Consider the following 18,364-nt stretch of genomic DNA (forward strand, 5'->3'; position numbering starts at 1 on the left):
TCCGCCCTCCCCTGGCAAGGCCAAGGTGTCCTGCTGTGCTGGGCTGGACAGTTCAGGAAACAGACATCTTTAAGCACCTACCGTGGCCCAGGCATTTTCCTCGAAGAGGGGCAGCTCACGTCCCCTCCCCAGCCTTCCATTATTCACTGTGCAAGGCGTCCGGCGCCCATTGGCTGGTGGCGGTGTCTGGGGCCCCTCAGCTCAGCGCCAGCACCCAGGTCCACGTGCGCCCGTGTGTGTGACACAGCCCTGACCTCAGTAGGGGCCAGTAGCCAATCAGGCGCCGGGACGAGATCCCCAGCCAATCGGGGGCGGGGCCTGCGGCTCCGCCGGCAGGAGGCCAATGAGGGGCAGTGCCTGGCATTATGCAACCCGCCTCCTGGCCCCGCGAAGCTTCCACTCGGCTGAGGGCTGCAACGGCGGCGGGCAGGAGGCCGGAGGGCGCTCGCGCGGCCAGGTAGGCATCTCCAGGGCCACCCGGGGATCGGTCTCCCGCCCCAAGTCGGACCGCCGCCACCTCCAGCCCGATGCGCCGCTTTCGGCCCAGGCGCGCAGACGGCTCACCCGCAGTCCGCCTTCCTTGCCGCTGCCCACCCCCTCTCTGCCTTCGGGAACGTGGGTGTTCCTCGCAACCCTGTGCCGGCTGTCCGCGCTCCTGATCCTCTTACCTTACCTCCGGCCTTGACCTCTCCTCCCAGCTACCCCGGCCCCACGTCCGACCCTCGGCAGGTCTGCCGCCGCTGCCTTCCTTGTCACTCGGGGGTCCCTGGTTTTGCCCCGGCACCGGGACCCCTTCAGGTTTTACGCGCTGCCCGCGCTCCCCCCTCCAGGCCCTGGCCCTGCGCCGGCCGTGATGTAAGCCTGGTTCGGACTGGAACATCCCGTTCCCGGCGCTAGTTCCTGCTGTTGGCCACAGCCTTCCTTTTTCTCCTGGCTCTGGGGGTTGGGGGTGTGGTTGGACGAGGAGTAGGGGAAGAACTATCCGCTGGCGGTTGGTTGTGCGTCCCTTGCTCAGGGCTGAATGTGGCCGCTTCGAATGGGGGCGGAGTGTGTCGGGGCGGCGGGTAATCTAGAAAAGTAGAGGACCGAGAGGATTCCTGAGTCCCTGACAATGGCAGGTGCCGGCTTCAGTCCTGGGGGTCGGGCGAGGGTGCGGGGCCCGGAGAGGGACAGGCTGCGTCGTCTTGACCACAATGACCGGGATGCAGGCGAAGGCCAGGCTTGTGGAGCTTTTGCGCGGAGGGCGGTGGCGGTTGTGTTTTGCCCTGGGGAGCAAGGCCAGCCCCTGGAAACCCCGTGGGCAGCCCTTCTTCTTATTTTCACCGAGCCCTCCAGGGTGTGGGGGTGTTTTAGAGGTGGGCGACCCCCGGCCGCGCCCGCCAGTGTGGGAGTGGGTCGATCCCTGGGCTCCGCCGGGAAATGGGGGAGGGGTCGCCTCTCCCGCCCTCCCCTGGTCCCTCCAGCAACCGCTGAGCTCAGCTGCTGACGTCGGTTTCCCTGGCGACCGCGGCGGCGGCGGAAGCGCGTGGTGGGGCCGCGCATGTCCGTGCGCATGTGCAGCGGGGGTGGCGCCGCCCCCGGATAAAATTAGCCTGGAGGCCTAAATATAGGCGGCGACCGGCATACCCCCTGCTCTGAGGCCTTGGAGTCCCGCGCGGAGTGGGGGCCTGATGGGGATTTGAGGATGGGAAGCGTCCAGGATTTGGTTCACGGCCATAGTTCTCGTCAAATACTCAGGCTCTTCCTTTCCCAGGCCACGCTGGCGGGGGACGTGGAGGAGGGCAGGAGAGAGGCCCCTTCCCACCTGCGGACCGCCAGTGGGGATAGGAAACAGAACTTACCCCGGGGCTCCCAAGCCTGGGTCCTAGGGGCCTGGGAGCCGACCCGGGAGAGTCTGAGTGAAGCCAGCAGGACTGTAAAGTTAACCTCCCCCCGCCTTCTCCCCGCCCTTCTTCTTGGTCTCCCTGTCCAGGTACTGCGTGTGATCGAACTTCTCAGTCCTCAGAGCCTTGGATCTCCCACCTCACTCCCCCAGCCAGGCCGCCAGGCCCCCCCGTGCGCGCGTGGTGGCCTCTCCGCCTGCCCTGTTTCCCCCTTGCCCTCCCCATGACCCAGACATGAGTGGCCCCCTAGAAGGGGCTGATGGGGGAGGGGACTCCGGACCGGGAGAATCCTTTTGCCCTGGAGGGGCCCCATCCCCCGGGCCGCCGCAGCACCGGTCCCGCCCCGGCCCCAGCCTTGCTGATGACACAGATGCCAACAGCAACGGCTCCAGCGGCAATGAGTCCAACGGGCCCGAGTCCCGGGGCGCTTCCCAGCGGAGCTCGCACAGCTCCTCGTCTGGCAACGGCAAGGACTCGGCCCTGCTGGAGACCACCGAGAGCAGCAAGAGGTGTGCTGGCGACAGGGTCTTGGGGGGCGGGGCGGGGGCGGGGCCCCTGCTCCTGGGCGCTTTCTCACTGTGGGCCTGCTGCTTCTCCCCAGCACCAACTCTCAGAGCCCATCCCCACCCAGCAGCTCCATTGCCTACAGCCTCCTGAGCGCCAGCTCGGAGCAGGACAACCCGTCTACCAGCGGCTGCAGGTTCGTGGGGGTGAGGGCCAGACAGGAGGGCTGGGGGCTGGGGTCACGATCTGGGGCTAAGAGCTGTACCCCTCCCTGCCTGTGGGCCCTGCAGCAGTGAGCAGTCGGCGCGGGCGAGGACCCAGAAGGAACTCATGACGGCTCTGCGGGAGCTCAAGCTTCGGCTGCCGCCCGAGCGCCGGGGCAAGGGCCGCTCTGGGACCCTGGCCACGCTGCAGTATGCTCTGGCCTGTGTCAAGCAGGTGCAGGGTGAGTGGTGCCTCCTGGGAGGGCCATGGCCAGGGGCTGGGCCACTGAGGGGTGGGGGCAGCTTCCTCACTAGATACCTCACCGCCTCCGCCCGGCAGCCAACCAGGACTACTACCAGCAGTGGAGCCTGGAGGAGGGTGAGCCTTGTGCCCTGGACATGTCCACCTACACCCTGGAGGAGCTGGAGCACATCACATCTGAGTATACGCTTCGCAACCAGGTCAGCCGCGGCCCGGCCCCTCTGTCCCGACGCGCCTCCCGTCCTCCCTGGCGTGGCTCCTGAGTCTACTTTTGTCCTCTCTTTCCGGCCCAGGACACCTTCTCGGTGGCGGTCTCGTTCCTGACGGGCCGCATCGTCTACATCTCCGAGCAGGCGGGTACACTGCTGCGCTGCAAGCGGGATGTGTTCCGGGGCGCCCGCTTCTCCGAGCTCCTGGCCCCCCAGGACGTGGGTGTCTTCTATGGCTCCACTGCCCCCTCTCGCCTGCCCACCTGGGGCGCCGGGGCCTCAGCAGGTGAGGTCCCCAAGTGCTTGGGGGGAAGGGGCCAGCAGTCCCACGAAACCCCTGCTCTGAGGGGCCAGGGAGGAGGTGGGGGGCTGTCCTCAGTGCCCTCCTGGTCTGTTCCAGGTTCAGGCCTCAAGGACTTCACCCAGGAGAAGTCCGTCTTCTGCCGTATCAGGTAGGTGGGGGCAGAGCCCCTCCCACCGTCCCCACCCCCACTGCTTTGCTGTCTGGTCCATGACCTTGAGGTGAAGGGTAGGTGACCCTCCACGAAGAGTCACTCGTGCCTCTTTCTCTCCCTTTCCAGAGGGGGTCCTGACCGGGATGCAGGGCCTCGGTACCAGCCATTCCGCCTAACGCCATATGTGACCAAGATCCGGGTCTCAGATGGGGCCCCCGCGCAGCCGTGCTGCCTGCTCATCGCGGAGCGCATCCACTCGGGTTACGAAGGTGAGTGGGCAGTGGGCCTGGCCTGGCGGGCGTGGTTGGAAGGGTGATTTCCCTACGCCCATGGGGAGGCAGGATGTGAGTCTGAGAGGCAGGTCCCAGTCCCTAAATCTTGGAACAGAGAAGGAATCTTAAGGACGAAGGTTTGAGTCTGCTTTTAGTGGGGGGAGAATTGGGTAAGCAGCCTGAGCTAGGAGCAGGGAAAGATGAATGCTTTGGTTCTGTTTCACTCTGGGTGGGGGGTGGGGGTGGAGGAATGGTCTAGACCATCTCTGCAGCCTAGAAGATCCTGTACAGAGCTGTGGGGAGGCCTCCCAATAGCTTGGGTCCCAGGCAGCCTGGGGGTGACGGGGGACGAGACGCTGGTCCGTTCTGGAGAAAACCCCGTGGCCTCACTCTCTGTGCCCCAGCTCCCCGGATCCCTCCCGACAAGAGAATCTTCACCACCCGGCACACACCTAGCTGCCTCTTCCAGGATGTGGACGAAAGGTTCGCTCAGGACCTGGAGGGAAAGGTGGGGGCGCCCGGGCTAAGGCCACGGCTACTCTCTGATGCCCCCTCTCCCTGCAGGGCCGCCCCCCTGCTGGGCTACCTCCCCCAGGACCTCCTGGGGGCCCCAGTGCTCCTGTTTCTGCACCCCGAGGACCGGCCCCTCATGCTGGCCATCCACAAGAAGAGTGAGTCCTCTGTCCCGCGCTCCCTCCTCCGCTGCCCGCGGGGCCCCTCTTGCTGTGCTTGCGGCTGTCCCTCGGGCCCCGGTGGCCTGGATCTCCAGCGGGCGGCCCTCTGCTGTGCCGGGCTCTGCCTCGGGCCGACCCTCCCCTCATGTCTCCCTCCTTCAGTCTTGCAGTTGGCCGGCCAGCCCTTTGATCACTCCCCCATTCGCTTCTGTGCGCGGAACGGGGAGTACGTGACCATGGACACCAGCTGGGCCGGCTTCGTGCACCCCTGGAGCCGCAAGGTGGCCTTTGTGTTGGGACGCCACAAAGTGCGCACGTGAGTGGGCCGCACCCCAGAGCTGGCCCTGTGGGCTGGGACCGTGCGGGAGGGGGCGGGCCCTGACTTACCCTTCTCCACCCTGCAGGGCGCCCCTGAACGAGGACGTGTTCACTCCTCCGGCCCCCAGCCCAGCTCTGTCTCTGGACGCTGATATCCAGGAGCTATCTGAGCAGATCCACCGGCTGCTGTTACAGGTGAATGTCGAGNTCTCTCCCTGCCTCAGCCGGTGCACAGTCCCAGCCCCACGGGGCTGTGCGGGGTCGGCCCCGCCGCTTCGCCGGGCCCTCTCCTCAGCCCTGGCTCCTCCAGCGATAGCAACGGGGGCGACGCTGAGGGGCCTGGGCCTCCCGCCCCGGTGAGTGTCCGTCCCCTGCTTTGCCATCTCGTGTCGCGTTCCCCTGTCCAGGCCCGGTTCCTGTGCCTTTCCCTTCCGGTCGTGCTCACACCGTGGCCCCAGTGCCTCCCCACCGGTGCCCTTCGTTGCATTGTGCCCTGAGCCCGTGACACTGCCCTGTTCCGTCCCTCAGGTGACCTTCCAGCAGATCTGTAAGGACGTGCACCTGGTGAAGCATCAGGGACAGCAGCTTTTCATCGAGTCCCGCGCGTGGCCCCTGCCGAGGCCCCGCCTCCCTGGTGAGTGGGTGTGGGTGTGGGTGAGCCTGAGACTGGGGGGTCCCCCCTGACCTTCACCCCAACCCAGAGGAGCTTGTCTCTCCTTTTTTCTCTCCATGGTGCAGCCACAGGCACCTTCAAGGCCAAGACCCTTTCCTGCCAGTCCCCAGACCCAGAACTGGAGATAGTCCCTGCGCCAGCCCAGGCCCCACTCACCTTGACCCCTGAGGAGGCGGAGAGGAAAGAAGCCAACGGCTGTTCCTACCAGCAGATCAACTGCTTGGACAGCATCCTCAGGTCAGGCAGCCCTGGAACCTTCTCCCACTTGGGCCCTGGCTCCCACGCTGGCACCTCAAGCCCCGCCCTCATGCCCTCTGGCGCCCCGCCCCACAGGTATCTAGAGAGCTGTAACATTCCCAGCACAGCCAAGGCCAAGCGTAAATGCGCCTCGTCCTCCTCCTGCACCACCTCTTCAGCCTCCGATGATGACAAGCAGAGGACAGGTCCGGTCCCTCTGGGGGCCAAGAAAGGTAAAGACCCGGTGCACGCCCTGCCCCCACTGCCCCGCCCGGCCCACTGGCCCCGGGTCTCTGCATTTCTGCCTTCAGGGCCCCCACCTCACTCCGCCCCGCCGCCCTCCCAGCTTTCAGATTTGCGGAGTCCTCTGTCCTGTCCGTGCCTCCCCCACTTCCCTGGGATCCCCCCTCCCAGCCTCCTGGGGGTAACTGGTGCCATCTCTCCGCACAGATGCGTCGACAGTGCTGCCCGGGGAGGGGGCCGCCCCACAGAAGGAGCCGGTGGTGGGAGGCGCCCTGAGCCCGCTCGCACTGGCCAATAAGGCAGAGAGCGTGGTGTCCGTCACCAGTCAGTGTAGCTTCAGCTCCACCATCGTCCATGTGGGAGACAAGAAGCCCCCGGAGTCGGGTATGGGCGCGGAGTGAGGGGGCTCCACTCGGTCCCCCAGCCAGACCTCCCTCCTGCCCGCCCGTCCCTTCCCCGTCTGGCCCCTAACGGAGAGAAGGAGGTCTCCTAGCTCGGGGCTGCTGCTTGCCGTCCAGCCCCGCCGGCCTTCGCTGCTTTGTTTCTCCGTATTCTCACTGTCGGTTCGCACACCAGGTCTGGGGTGGGGGGTTCGGCCCCGAGGTGCTGTCCACAGAGGGACCAAGGACAGGGACTGTAGGGAACCCCTTAAGGGGAGGACGCGTGAGGGGAGGGCAAGGAGGGAGCTTCCCTTCTATGGGACTGTCACTGGAGGGACTAAGTGTTCTCTCTCACTCTGGGACCGCTTGGCATGGAGAAGAGGGCTCAGACCCAGTCTTCAGCAGGGAGGAGGCCAAGGGGGCCACGTAGGGCACAGGCTGGGCTGTGGGGCAGAGGCCGGGGGCTGGCGGGGCTGTTGGACGGGGAGGTCGTGGATGTACTGACCCCTGAGGTGACTGCAATGACCTTTCCTCCCGTCTCGTCTTCCTTAGATATCATCATGATGGAGGACCTGCCTGGCCTGGCTCCAGGCCCAGCCCCCAGCCCAGCCCCCAGCCCCACGGTAGCCCCCGACCCGGCCCCAGATGCCTACCGCCCGGTGGGCCTGACCAAGGCCGTGCTGTCCCTGCACACACAGAAGGAGGAGCAGGCCTTCCTCAGCCGCTTCCGAGACCTCAGCCGACTGCGTGGACTCGACGGCTCCTCCCCGGCCCCCTTGGCCCCTGGCGAGCGAGGTAGCCGCCCAGGACAGCCCCGAGCCTCGCCCTCTGCCCGGTCCAGGACCAGACGGTCGGGGGTGGGGGGCAGGGGGGTCTTGTGGGAGACATTCCCGCTCCAGGGAGCCCGGGCCCTGCTTAGGGACAGGCCCCTCGCCAGCGTCTCCCCACGGGGCCGGGGCTCCAGGCTACAGCCAGAGGAGGGCAGCCCTGGGGGGGTGGCGCTGAGCCAGGCAGGCCGAGTGCCCTGCTCCAGGTAAGCTCTTTCAAGCCCAGCTGGGGGCAGGGGCCGAAGCATGCCCGCTTGTGACCGAGCTGCTGCTGCGTAGAAACCCACGTAGACTGCAGGCCAGACACAGGCCAGGCGACCCGGGACGCCTGCTGGGCTCGGGGCTTCGAGGGCGGGATGTCAGCCCTCCAGGTGCCTGAGAGAGGCTCCCCGCAGGCGGACGCGGGACTCCGGCCTGGGCTTCCCCGCCCATCTCGTCAGTCCACCTCAAGCTAGGCCGAGTGCAGCCTCGACGGGCCCGGGCCGGAGCGGCGCCCAGGCTACGGGAGTTTGGGGGATGGACCAGAGCCGCCTGCCCGCTCGTCCGCAGACCCTCCCTGCTTCCCCCCATCTGCCAGGCGTCTCTGTCTTCTGTAGCCCCTCTGCTCCGCCCCACTTGTAACCTTTCCCCTCCCGAGCGTCTTTTGCAATAAATCCCCCTGGCCCTGCCTGCTGTGATTCTTCCCTGAAAGTCCCCTCCCCTCCCCTGCGTCCCCTACTTGCTGTGTGACCCGGAAGCTGGACTCTCTCCGGGGCCTTCTACCCTCTCGCCGGTCAGAGCGGCAGGGCTGGGCAGGTGGCAGGGCTGCCGACCCCCAGGCTGAGGCCCTTGCTAACCCTGGTCTCTCCCCACAGGCTGCCACCACGGCCCCGCCNGGAGCAGTGCCGGGCCCCCGCCTCCCAGTGAGGAGGCTGCGGAGCCAGAGGCCAGACTGGTGAGCACTGACCACCCCCTGTGTTCTTTTACCAGCACCCCCTCACAGCCCCCCTTCCCCTCGCTCCTTCTCCACTTTGCACTTGCACTTTGCACCCTGTCCTCTGCCTGCCTGGCTTCCATCTCCAGGAGATGGTGCCTCAGGGTGGGAGACCCAGGCTGAACTTCTGAATGAGGCCGCCTGGTCTGTGGTGTAGGGACAGTCCCATCCCAACCGGTGGCGAGGACGGCTCAGTAACGCCTGAGAGCGCACGCGCCTCCTGGGTGGGTCCGGCGTCGCGCTCCTCCTCTGGGCCAGCTCTCCTCTCTCATCCTGGCCCCGCTGTCACAGAGTGGGGACAGAGGCCACTGGGGCTGGGCGTGTCCCCCATCCAGTGGCAGCACGTGGAGAGAAGCCTGGGTGTTGACCCCTTAATCTCGCCCTGCCCCCCACCAGGTGGAGGTCACGGAGTCGTCCAATCAGGACGCGCTGTCGGGCTCCAGCGACCTGCTGGAGTTGTTGCTGCAGGAGGACTCACGGTCCGGCACCGGCTCTGCCGCCTCGGGCTCCTTGGGCTCCGGCCTGGGCTCCGGGTCCGGCGCAGGCTCCCACGAGGGAGGCAGCACCTCAGCCAGCATCACGCGTGNACGTGGCCCGGAGGGCAGCTCGGGAGGCCTGACGCCGGCGGCCGGGCCCTCCGCTTTGCAGGCAGCAGTCAGAGCAGCCACACGAGCAAGTACTTTGGCAGCGTCGACTCTTCGGAGGCCGAAGCTGGGGCCGCCCAGGCCCGGGCTGAGCCTGGGGACCAAGTCATTAAGTACGTGCTCCAGGATCCCATCTGGCTGCTCATGGCCAATGCCGACCAGCGCGTCATGATGACCTATCAGGTGCCCTCCAGGTGAGGAGTTTCAGGGGCCGCCACCGCCCCCCTTTCAGAGGTGTGGGGAAGCTAGCTCCCCCCTTTCCACTGAGCTTGGGATTTTCTTTTCCGGGGCTGGCCCTGGCCCCGGCCCCTGGGACCCCCGCCCTCACTCGTTCCCACCAGGCTGAGGACAGCTTCTCCGCGTCTGGAACTCCCAGAGGCCGGGTTGAGAGGAGGAGCGTGAGGCTGCGGGTGGCCACCTGCCTTGGAGGGAGAAGGGCCGCCTCACAGACCCTGGGCCTGGCTCTCAGCCTCTCCCTTCTGAACCCCTTCCCCGGGCAGGGACACGGCCTCAGTGCTCAAGCAGGACCGGGAGCGGCTCCGGGCCATGCAGAAGCAGCAGCCTCGCTTCTCTGAGGACCAGCGCAGGGAACTGGGTGCCGTGCACTCCTGGGTCCGGAAGGGTCAGCTGCCTCGGGCCCTCGATGTGATGGTGAGAGATGGAGGGATTGGGCTCAGGTTGGAAGGTTAAAGGCTCAGGGGCTGCTCCCCTGTCCCCCATTGACTGTCCTTGGGTGTTTCATCCTGAAAGGTGTTAATTCCACTCAGGTTTCCAGCTGGGTTAGATGGGATTTCATCACTTTAGGCTTTGCAGGCCCGTCCTGGGCCTGTCCTGTGCTGACGGCCGTTGTGATGGTCTCCTAGTGGGGTCCAGATAACAGGGCTCGGTACATTTTTAGTCTTGCTGGTCCATGTGTGTCTGTGTGGACTGGGGTTTCTTTGGGAGCACATTTGGGGGAGTGTTCCTGGGATGGGCTGGCAGGGTAGCTGGATAGGGAGCACCCTGTCTGACCTCTCCACTCTCTCCCTCTGAGGCCTGTGTGGATTGCGGCAGTAGCACCCAAGACCCCGGCCACCCTGATGACCCGCTCTTCTCGGAACTGGATGGACTGGGACTGGAGCCCATGGAGGAGGGCGGAGGCGAGGGTGGCAGCGGCGAGGGGGAGGGCGGAGAAGAGGCTGGGGCTCAAGCTGGGGCCAGGGCCTCAAGCTCCCAGGACCTGGCCATGGAGGAGGAGGAGCAAGGTGGGAGCCCATCCGATCCAGCCTTACCTGCCACAGAAAATGGCACCAGCTAGACCATGTTTTGAGGCCACCTCCGGGAGTGCATGAGAAGCTTCCTTCTCCCTTGTTCCGCCTCTCCGAACGCAGACGTGGCTGGACCAACCGATAGGAAACTGCCCCAGCTTCTCCCGCTTCGGGGGCCGGACCCCCATCGGCAGCCCAGGAGTCAGGGGGCAGCCTCTGGCTTCTTAGGGTAGAGGGTGGGATTCTTCAGCTGAGCCCAGCCCGGAGAAGTCTCTTCTCCTCCCCCCTGGTGAGGAGGCCTTCCTTCTGGACGAGGTTGCTGACCAGCTGCTGAAGTCTCTCCAAACCCTGGCTGAGCCTGAGTCCTGGTCCCGGACGGTTGGGGCTGCACTTATTTATTGGGGGAGATAGCCCTCTCCCACCTCCTCCCTAGAAGAGAGGAGGAGGGCCCGAGGCCCAAGCAGGACCCAGCGGTCCGAACCCCTAGCTGCTCCAGGGTGGGGGACGTTGGTGGACCATGGAGTCCCTGGTGCTGCCCCTCAGGTGGGACCCAGGTGTTCTCAGCTGTACCCTCTACCGATGGCATTTGTGTTTTTGATATTGTGTCTGTTATTTTTTAATACAAAAAAAAAAAAAAGCCCAGGAATTTGTGGAATGAAGTTTAGGGGCGGGTGAAGCGAGCTCCTGGTGGAGGGGTGTGGCCACAATCCTAGGGAGGTGGCGGCGAGCGTGGGCGACCCCCTGCCCTCCTCGCCGCACAGCCTTTCCAGCTGGGTCTGTCGTGGGCGGGGGAGGGGGGCGGCTTGCGCCTAGGATTGGAGCGAGCTCCAGCGCGGACAGGTGCCCGACCGAGAGGGACGGGAAGTCACGTGCCCCACCAGGGTCAAGCTGGGCCCCCAGGGTGTGGGAGAAAGGAGGGGCGGGAGTTAATCCTGCGGCTCAGGACCTGGGCGGGGAGGGGAACCCGCGGCGACCCCCGCTCTGTGATGTTTCTCACACACTGACTCCCCAAAGCAGTTCTTCTAACTCCAGACGCGGAGCGCCTTCCGCCGGCGCCGTGGCTTAGCTGGTTAAAGCGCCTGTCTAGTAAACAGGAGATCCTGGGTTCGAATCCCAGCGGTGCCTGGGGGCCGCGAGAAGCGGTATATTATTGCTCCGAGGGCAACGCGTCTCCAACCCTCTCCGAGGATCTTTCCGTCGCGCCTTTCATGAGATTCTTATTCTTACCAAGCCCTTCCCACCTTGAGCTTACGCTCCAGCGCACTTTTAGTGTGAACTGGGGGGCTGACTCCCAGTTCGCTTTCAGGACCCGGGAGTGACGCGGGCATCCTGCGCGTTCAAGGGCACGGCACCCTGGGCTTGGGTTCGGGTTCTGGCTCATTTTGCTGGGGCCGCCCTGGGGCTTGGGGCAGAGGGGGACCACGCGGGAACCGCCGCTTCCGGAAGCTGGGCCTCGGGCGGCTGGAAGGGAGGCGCGGCCCGCGCCGCCGCGGGGAGGCGCACGCGCACAGGCGTCTCTAGGCGGAGGGGCGGGACCAGCGGGAGGCGGGCCCGTTGATAGGCAGCTATAGTGGCGCAGGCCCGAAGCCGCACGCGGCTGTGATGGCCGAGTGGTTAAGGCGTTGGACTCGAAATCCAATGGGGTCTCCCCGCGCAGGTTCGAATCCTGCTCACAGCGTGTGTACTTTTGGGAGTGGGTATTCCTGCCTTCGGAGGAGAAAGCCCTTCGTTTTTCTAGCGCCCCCTTCCCGAGGGGGAAAGATCCAGCCTTTATTCTCCGGGACGCAGCCACCCGCGACCAGCCCGCGAGCGCCCCCTCGCGGGCCTTACGCTCCGGCGACCGTGTCCCTGAACCGCCGCTCCGAGGTTCCTCCCGTCACCGAGCCCAGCAGGCTGCTCAGTGCTGTTCCCCCGGCATATTGCGCTTCACTTACCCGGCCTCCCGCCCGTCTCCTCCGAGGTTGTTTGCGCCTCTCTCCTCTCAACCCCACTCCACGAGGCCCATTATCCTCCCTCGGCCTTCGTGGGTCACCGAGAAGCTAGGGCGTTCTGAAGAGACGACCCCACCCCCGCCTGTGGTCGTCCCTTCCCCGCCGGCGCCCCCCCTCGCCCCGGACAACGTAGGCCTCGCTGCACCCCACACACACCCTTTCAGCTACCATACACCCACGCTCCCCCATTCCGTGTCCCCATGCTCCCTGGAACCCCTCTAATCAAGTCCCCTCCCCCACCCCATTCATCCAAGATGCTCTTGTTAAGGTTACCAAGTGACCTTCGCATTGCTAAGACCATCGATTGCTTCTTGGCAGCCTTGACCCAGAGGCCTACTCTCTCCACTGCCCTCTGGGACACCCCAACTCTTCTGATACTCCTTCTACATCATTAGCAGCTCAAGCACAGACTCCTTGGCTGGGTGAACACCTTCGGGATTGTCAAATGTCGGAGGGTTCCCACTGGCTCAGTTTTCCAACCTCTTCTCTATCTGTACTCTTTAAATCTCAACGAATAATACGTCAATACATCCAAAATGTTCATCTCCAGCTCCAGATCTCTTCTCCAAATTACAGATGCATATACATTAGTATCTACTTATCATTTCCGCTTGGGTATCTAATAGGGAATCACAAAAAGATGGCCAAACCCATTCCTGGCCTCCCCAAAATGAACTTCACCTACACACTTTGTAGCTCAGTAAAGGAAAACTTCATTTCTTTAGTTGGTCAGGGTTTTAAAAACCTTAGGGTCACCCCAATTCTTTTTCTCACACACACACTCCACATCAAATCAGTCAGCAATTTCTTATTTAAAACAGGTTTTAAAAAACCGTGACTGCTCGTCAAAACATCACCACCACACCCTGGTCCAAGTTCCCCCACGTGTCTCGGATTGTTACAATAGCCCCTGAATTATTTCCTTGCTTCAGCTCTTGTGCCTTTACAGTCTCCTCTGAACACACTGGGCATAGTGATCCTTTTGAAACATACATCAGATTCTGTCCTTCCTCTCTTTGAAATCTTCCAATGGGGTATCAAGAGGCATTCATGGCTTTTAATGTGTGTAGATACAGAAAGAAATGTACACACATACACAACATATAAACATACATATACCTCCTAGCTCTTTCCACTGAGAGCCTGGGAGGAAAGACACACAGGTAGCAATAAACACACCAGGTGCCGAGATATTGGTTACTAACTACCGCTCTCTGCTAGAAATGAACCAGGGCTCCTAGGAAAAAGGGCTGATTCCAGGTTAGGGAATTATAAGATGATCTTGGAACATCTTGTTGCACAGGAAAGTAAAGAAATGCTCAAAGAATATTGAGCATCTATTTTAAAAAAAAAAAAAAGACACAACAGCTCAGGGTTACAGTTCAAGGAGCTCCCGTTGGCTAACTCTGGGACAATCTGAGCATTAAAATATAGGAAGATTGTGATGGACTATGATTCACTGAATCAAGTAAGACTCCAAAAGAAATAAAATGGGAAGGAAGGGGATAGGTAGCTCTTTTTTATAGTCAACTGCCAACTAATAAATACAGATGCAGTGCTGGAGTGAGAAATCGCCACTGGCTACTGGAGTGGTGGTTGGTGGGTTGTACGTAGCAGAGTCTCAAAGTGTTTTCCCACAAAGTACACGTCAATTACTATTTGGGGAGGGGGGGATATGATAACTTTACAGTGGACAGATGTGCCCAATGCCATCCAACTGAGCGATCAAAGTCAGTGTCTCGGTATTAACACAAACTGGCATGTGTCTTCTGACGCGATTCGGAAGACTGAGGAAGACACACCTTCGCTTCTGTGATGCTCCCGCCCCCAGTACATAATCTGAATAACTTGATTCTAACCACGAGGAGACATCTAACAAACCAAACGGAAGGACAAGCTCCGAAATAATGCTGGACTCTTCAACACTGTGAAGATTAACAACAGATTCTTCTAGATTCAATGACACTGAAGAGACCTACCAACTAAATGCGACCACGCGATCCTGGACTGGATCTTGGATAAGGACAAAAAAAGCTATAAAGGACATCACTGAAACACTTGAGGAAATTTGAATATGGACTGGGGGTTAAATAATGGCATCATATTAATTTTTTTTTTTTTATTTCTAGGAGAGAGAGAGAGACAGCGTGAGCAGGGGAGGGTCAGAGAGAGAGGGAGTCACAGACCGAAACAGGCTCCAGGCTCCGAGCTGGCAGTCAGCACAGAGCCCGACGCGGGGCTCGAACCCACGAACCGCGAGATCATGACCTAAGCGAAAGTCGGACGCTCAACCGACTAAGCCACCCAGGCGCCCCGCATCATGTTAATTTTTATATCTTGATATTGATAACTGTACTACGATGTTGTGAATGTCCTTGTTCTTGGGAAAGATACAGCCAATAATTGGGGGCAAAGGGGCCTAATGTCTCCAGTGTACTTCCAAAGAAAACAAATATTTTCTTTCTTTTGTTTAAGTTTGTTTAAAGAGAGAGACAGCACGAGTGGAGGAGGGGCAGAGAGAGTGAATCCCAAGCACAGAGCCTGACTTGGGGCTCGAACCCACAAACGGTGAGATGATGACCTGAGCCGAAACTAAGAGTTGAGCCCTCAACCAGTTGAACCACCCAAACACCCATCAAAAGCAACTATTTTCTATCCATGTTGTATTTGGAGAGAGAGCACAAAGCAAATGGGGCAGATGTAAACAATCAGTGGGCCTTTGCGGAGGCTTGACATGATATAAAAAATTAAAAGTGCCAGAAACAGAACAAAACAAAAATGCAGAACGGAGAAGGAAGCCCTCCAAAGGCTTCTGATCTGAGGACGGGGGAATCCTGGCCGAGTCAAGGCAATGGCCTAGAAGGTCCTAGCTGATCAGGTCCCCCCTCCCCCCGCTTCTCTCGGATCTCAACTCCTGCGCTACCTTCACTGGCCCCTGGGCTGCCCTCTGCTCCTGGGACAAGCCAGGCTCTCCTGCCTGCTGGCCTCTGCCTGGCGCATCTGCCTTTCCAGAGGCGTCCCAGTAGCTTTTACGCTCGCCTCTTAAATTTCACCTTCTCAACGAGTCTTTCTCTGAAAGTACAATTTCCACTCTCCACCCGCTTGCTTCACTTTTCTCCACTGCACTTACCGCCATCTGACAAATCGGTTTTATACACTGTTCACTGGCCCGCTTCCCCTGCAAGAACGTTTGGTCCCATAAGGTAACAAAGGGATGACCCTGTCTTGTTTGGGACTATTTGGGGTCTTCTATCCTGATTCTTCCCTTGGCCCAGGGGCTTGATCCTCCTACTTCCCAACCCCCACCCCTCCAGGACCCACCCCTCCAGGAACTCCCCTACCCAGGACCCAGGGGGTCCCAGGAAGCCAGCTTCCCCTTTGAAGAACAAAGAGGGAGGAGCTGAGTCTTGGAGCCCAGGCCTGGGGGGGTGGGTAGGGGAGGGACATCTCAGCGGGGGAGGGGAAGCCAGGACACTCCACCAGCTGTGCCATCTCAGTTCCCTGCCCCACCCCCCACCTCCCTAGGGGCCCAGCGCGTGTGGCACACGAGCTCCCCTCCCCCAAGCCCAGATGAGGCCCAATGTTGAGACGGAGGCCAGGAAGAGGCTGGAGGCCCAGACACCCAGACACACCATGTACAGGGATGCCACCCAGGCGCTCGCTCACACAGACTCCATCCCTGCCCCACACCATCAGACACTCTGGGCGTCCGCCTGGACAGGAGCAGTGGCCGGAGAAAATCCTGGAGTCATGCCAACCGGCTCCGGTCTGGGGAGCCTGAAGACTCCCAAATTCTGGAGAGAGGCTTTTAAAGAAAAGAATACAAGGGCGCCTGGGTGGCTCAGTCAGTTAAGCGACCAACTTCCGCCCAGGTTATGATCTCACAGTTTGTGGGTTCGAGCCCCGCGTCGGGCTCTGTGCTGACAGCTCGGAGCCTGGAGCTGCTTCCGATTCTGTGTCTCCCTTGCTCTCTGTCCCCTCCCCTGCTCACGCTGTCTCTGTCTCCGTAATAAGTAAACATTAAGGAAATTTTTAAAAATCTTCTGCAAATGTCACAGGAGCATATGGCCGGGTGGCTGTATCCCTAGGGCCCTCCCCGGAGCCTGTGGAAGTTCGAGGGGTCCTGAAGCAAACGCTTAATTAGCTTCATGGTGAAACTGGCCTGTGAACTTGAAGCTTTTGATCCCACATCTCAAATGGACACTCAGCCTGCTAAGAAATCCTACTCTGCTGGCCTGCAAGGTTTTGCCTGCTCTCCAAAACGAACGTTTCGCACCCCCTTTCTCAAATCGCCGCGCTCTCTCCCTTCCAGCAGGGAGCCTGACTCATGTTTCTTTGAGGAAAGGAGAGAAATGAGGGGAACCCGCGTCATCCTCTCTGCACCCCAACTGACGCAGGTGCTCACTGTTCCCCCATCTCCTTATGGTGAGGAGTCTCCCCTACCACCTGAGGCCGGATTTTTCTACCTGGTGCTGGTGTCCACTGGCCCCCTCCCCCGCCCTCCTCCCTCCCCCCCACCTCCAGGCAGCCTCCCGGATCCCCTGCGCCAGGCCCCGTTCCGCCCACCATTCACAGCAGCACGGGATGGAGAGAGGTCGACAGCCGAGGTCTGCGTGCGTGATTCAGTCCCATCTTTCCATCAATCCACCCGAGTGCGACGTGTACAGCCACCCCCTTCACTCCAGGTCACCTGTGACATCCAAGATGCTAAACTGATGCTTACTTCCCTCTCTTCTCCTTATCTGACCTCCCAGCAGCTTAGCTAGGACGGGGTGGGGCTCCCTTCTTCATAGCCCACACTTCCTGGTCTCCAAATTCTCTGCCCCAGGGACACTGGCCGTCTTTTGGCAGCTACCAGCCCCCTCGGGACTCTAGATTTCTTTGCCGATTCTTCCTCCTCAGCCTAGCCTCCGATTGTTGGGTCCCCAGGGCTCCTTGCTCAGCCCTTCTCTCTCCACGCTCTCTCACCGGGTGAGAGCAACCAAACCATCTCTCTCCCAGCGACTCCCCCATAGTTACCTTCCATCTCTGACCCCCAACTTTATATATCCCTGGCCCGCCTGGGATTTCCGCTCAGATGTCTAAGGGGATCTCAGCTAACCAGACTTTCCCCACAGCCCCCCGGCCCCGCTGTTTCTCATCTCCAGAAAAGGCACCGCCATCCGTCCCGTGACCGAAGCCCAAACCTGAGAAGTGGCCCACTCACTTGCCACCACCTCCTACAGGCTGCCACCATGTCTGGCCTAGGAGGTCGCTCCCGCAACCCAAAGGTCCTCCCTGCTCCGCATTTCACAGAGCAGCCAAAGCAGTCATTTTAAAGAAGAAGTCTGCGGCCATGGCTTTCCTGATTAAAAGCCTCCCCTCGCACTTAGGATTAAAAGCCAAAGTCATTTCCGAGCTTGCAAAGCCCTGTGTGGTGGGCCATGCCTGCCTCTCCAGTTTTTTCTTTTAAATGTTTGTTTTTGAGAGCGAGCGAGCGCATGAGCAGGAAGAGGGGCAAAGAGAGGAGACACAGAATCCATAGCAGGCTCTAGGCTCAGAGCTGTCAGCACAGAACCCCAGCAAGGCTTGAACTCAGGACCGGCACGATAATGATCTGAGCCATAGTAAGGCTCTCACCTGACCGAGCCACCCAGGTGCCCCCTCCCCTGCCTCTCCATTTTTACCTAGGAAGCACTCCAAATTCTCTGGCCCGGAACCCTGACCCTCTTTCTCTGGGGCCCACCTGCAAATTCCATTCCTGCCTCAGAGCCTTTGCACTTGCTGTTTCATTTCACCTGTTTCCTGGTTGGCCTTAAACACCACCTCTTCCTTGCAGCGGTTTCTGACCCCTCAGAGGAAAGCAACACTTCTCTCTCCAGATATTGCCATGTCCGGTTGTCTCCCCCACCCCGCCCCTCCGTCGACCTCCTAACCATCCGATATTTTATTTTCTGCTTCCTTAGTTATTTTCTGTGCTCCCCTCCCCGCAAGATGTAGCTTCAGGAGAGCCCTAACCATACTTGGCAAACACACGACGCACGCCATAAACATCGACCGAGCGAGTAGCAGGGAGGCTGGCGCACACATGTACAGACGCCCAGATTTGTTGTACGTTTCCTTCCGGGAGCCACTGTCGCGCCTGTGAGCAGGGAAGAGAGCATCCCCGGTCCCCGACACAGTCCAGACACAGGACACGCGCAGTTGAAACCGGCTGAGAGACACAGGAGCCAGAAACCGGAGGCGGAGACACAGGCCCAGGGCGAGCTCCAGGGTGACACCCAGACTCGGCGAACCAGAGACCCGGGCCCGCAGGAGCCCGGCGGGCGGCAGCGCGGCGCGCCGGGGGCCCGGGGGCACCAGCCCCGCCCCCGCCCCTCCCTCCCCCTC

At 61.3% G+C, this 18,364-nt stretch overlaps 1 protein-coding gene and 2 non-coding genes across 3 annotated transcripts; all 3 read left to right on the forward strand.

Annotated features, from left to right (window-relative positions):
• The first annotated feature begins 1,968 nt into the window (after positions 1-1,968).
• On the forward strand, positions 1,969-10,639 carry PER1 (period circadian regulator 1). Its single transcript, XM_077746735.1, is given in 23 exon segments — positions 1,969-2,392; positions 2,485-2,583; positions 2,678-2,832; positions 2,931-3,052; positions 3,146-3,347; positions 3,462-3,513; positions 3,643-3,785; positions 4,193-4,271; positions 4,353-4,459; positions 4,625-4,778; positions 4,867-4,972; positions 4,975-5,136; positions 5,309-5,414; positions 5,519-5,690; positions 5,787-5,923; positions 6,141-6,317; positions 6,866-7,346; positions 7,432-7,511; positions 7,995-8,074; positions 8,510-8,696; positions 8,762-8,951; positions 9,258-9,408; positions 9,791-10,639. Coding segments are annotated over 23 exon segments (3,681 nt in total). The 5' UTR covers positions 1,969-2,117; the 3' UTR covers positions 10,055-10,639.
• Positions 10,640-11,055: 416 nt separating this feature from the next.
• TRNAT-AGU (transfer RNA threonine (anticodon AGU)) lies at positions 11,056-11,129 on the forward strand. The gene has a single exon. It is a non-coding gene; the product is annotated as a tRNA-Thr (tRNA).
• Positions 11,130-11,600: 471 nt separating this feature from the next.
• On the forward strand, positions 11,601-11,682 carry TRNAS-CGA (transfer RNA serine (anticodon CGA)). The gene has a single exon. It is a non-coding gene; the product is annotated as a tRNA-Ser (tRNA).
• Positions 11,683-18,364: the final 6,682 nt, after the last annotated feature.

This window comes from Crocuta crocuta, unplaced genomic scaffold, assembly GCF_008692635.1.
Source record: "Crocuta crocuta isolate KB4526 unplaced genomic scaffold, BGI_CrCroc_1.0 scaffold139, whole genome shotgun sequence".
NCBI lineage: Eukaryota > Metazoa > Chordata > Mammalia > Carnivora > Hyaenidae > Crocuta > Crocuta crocuta.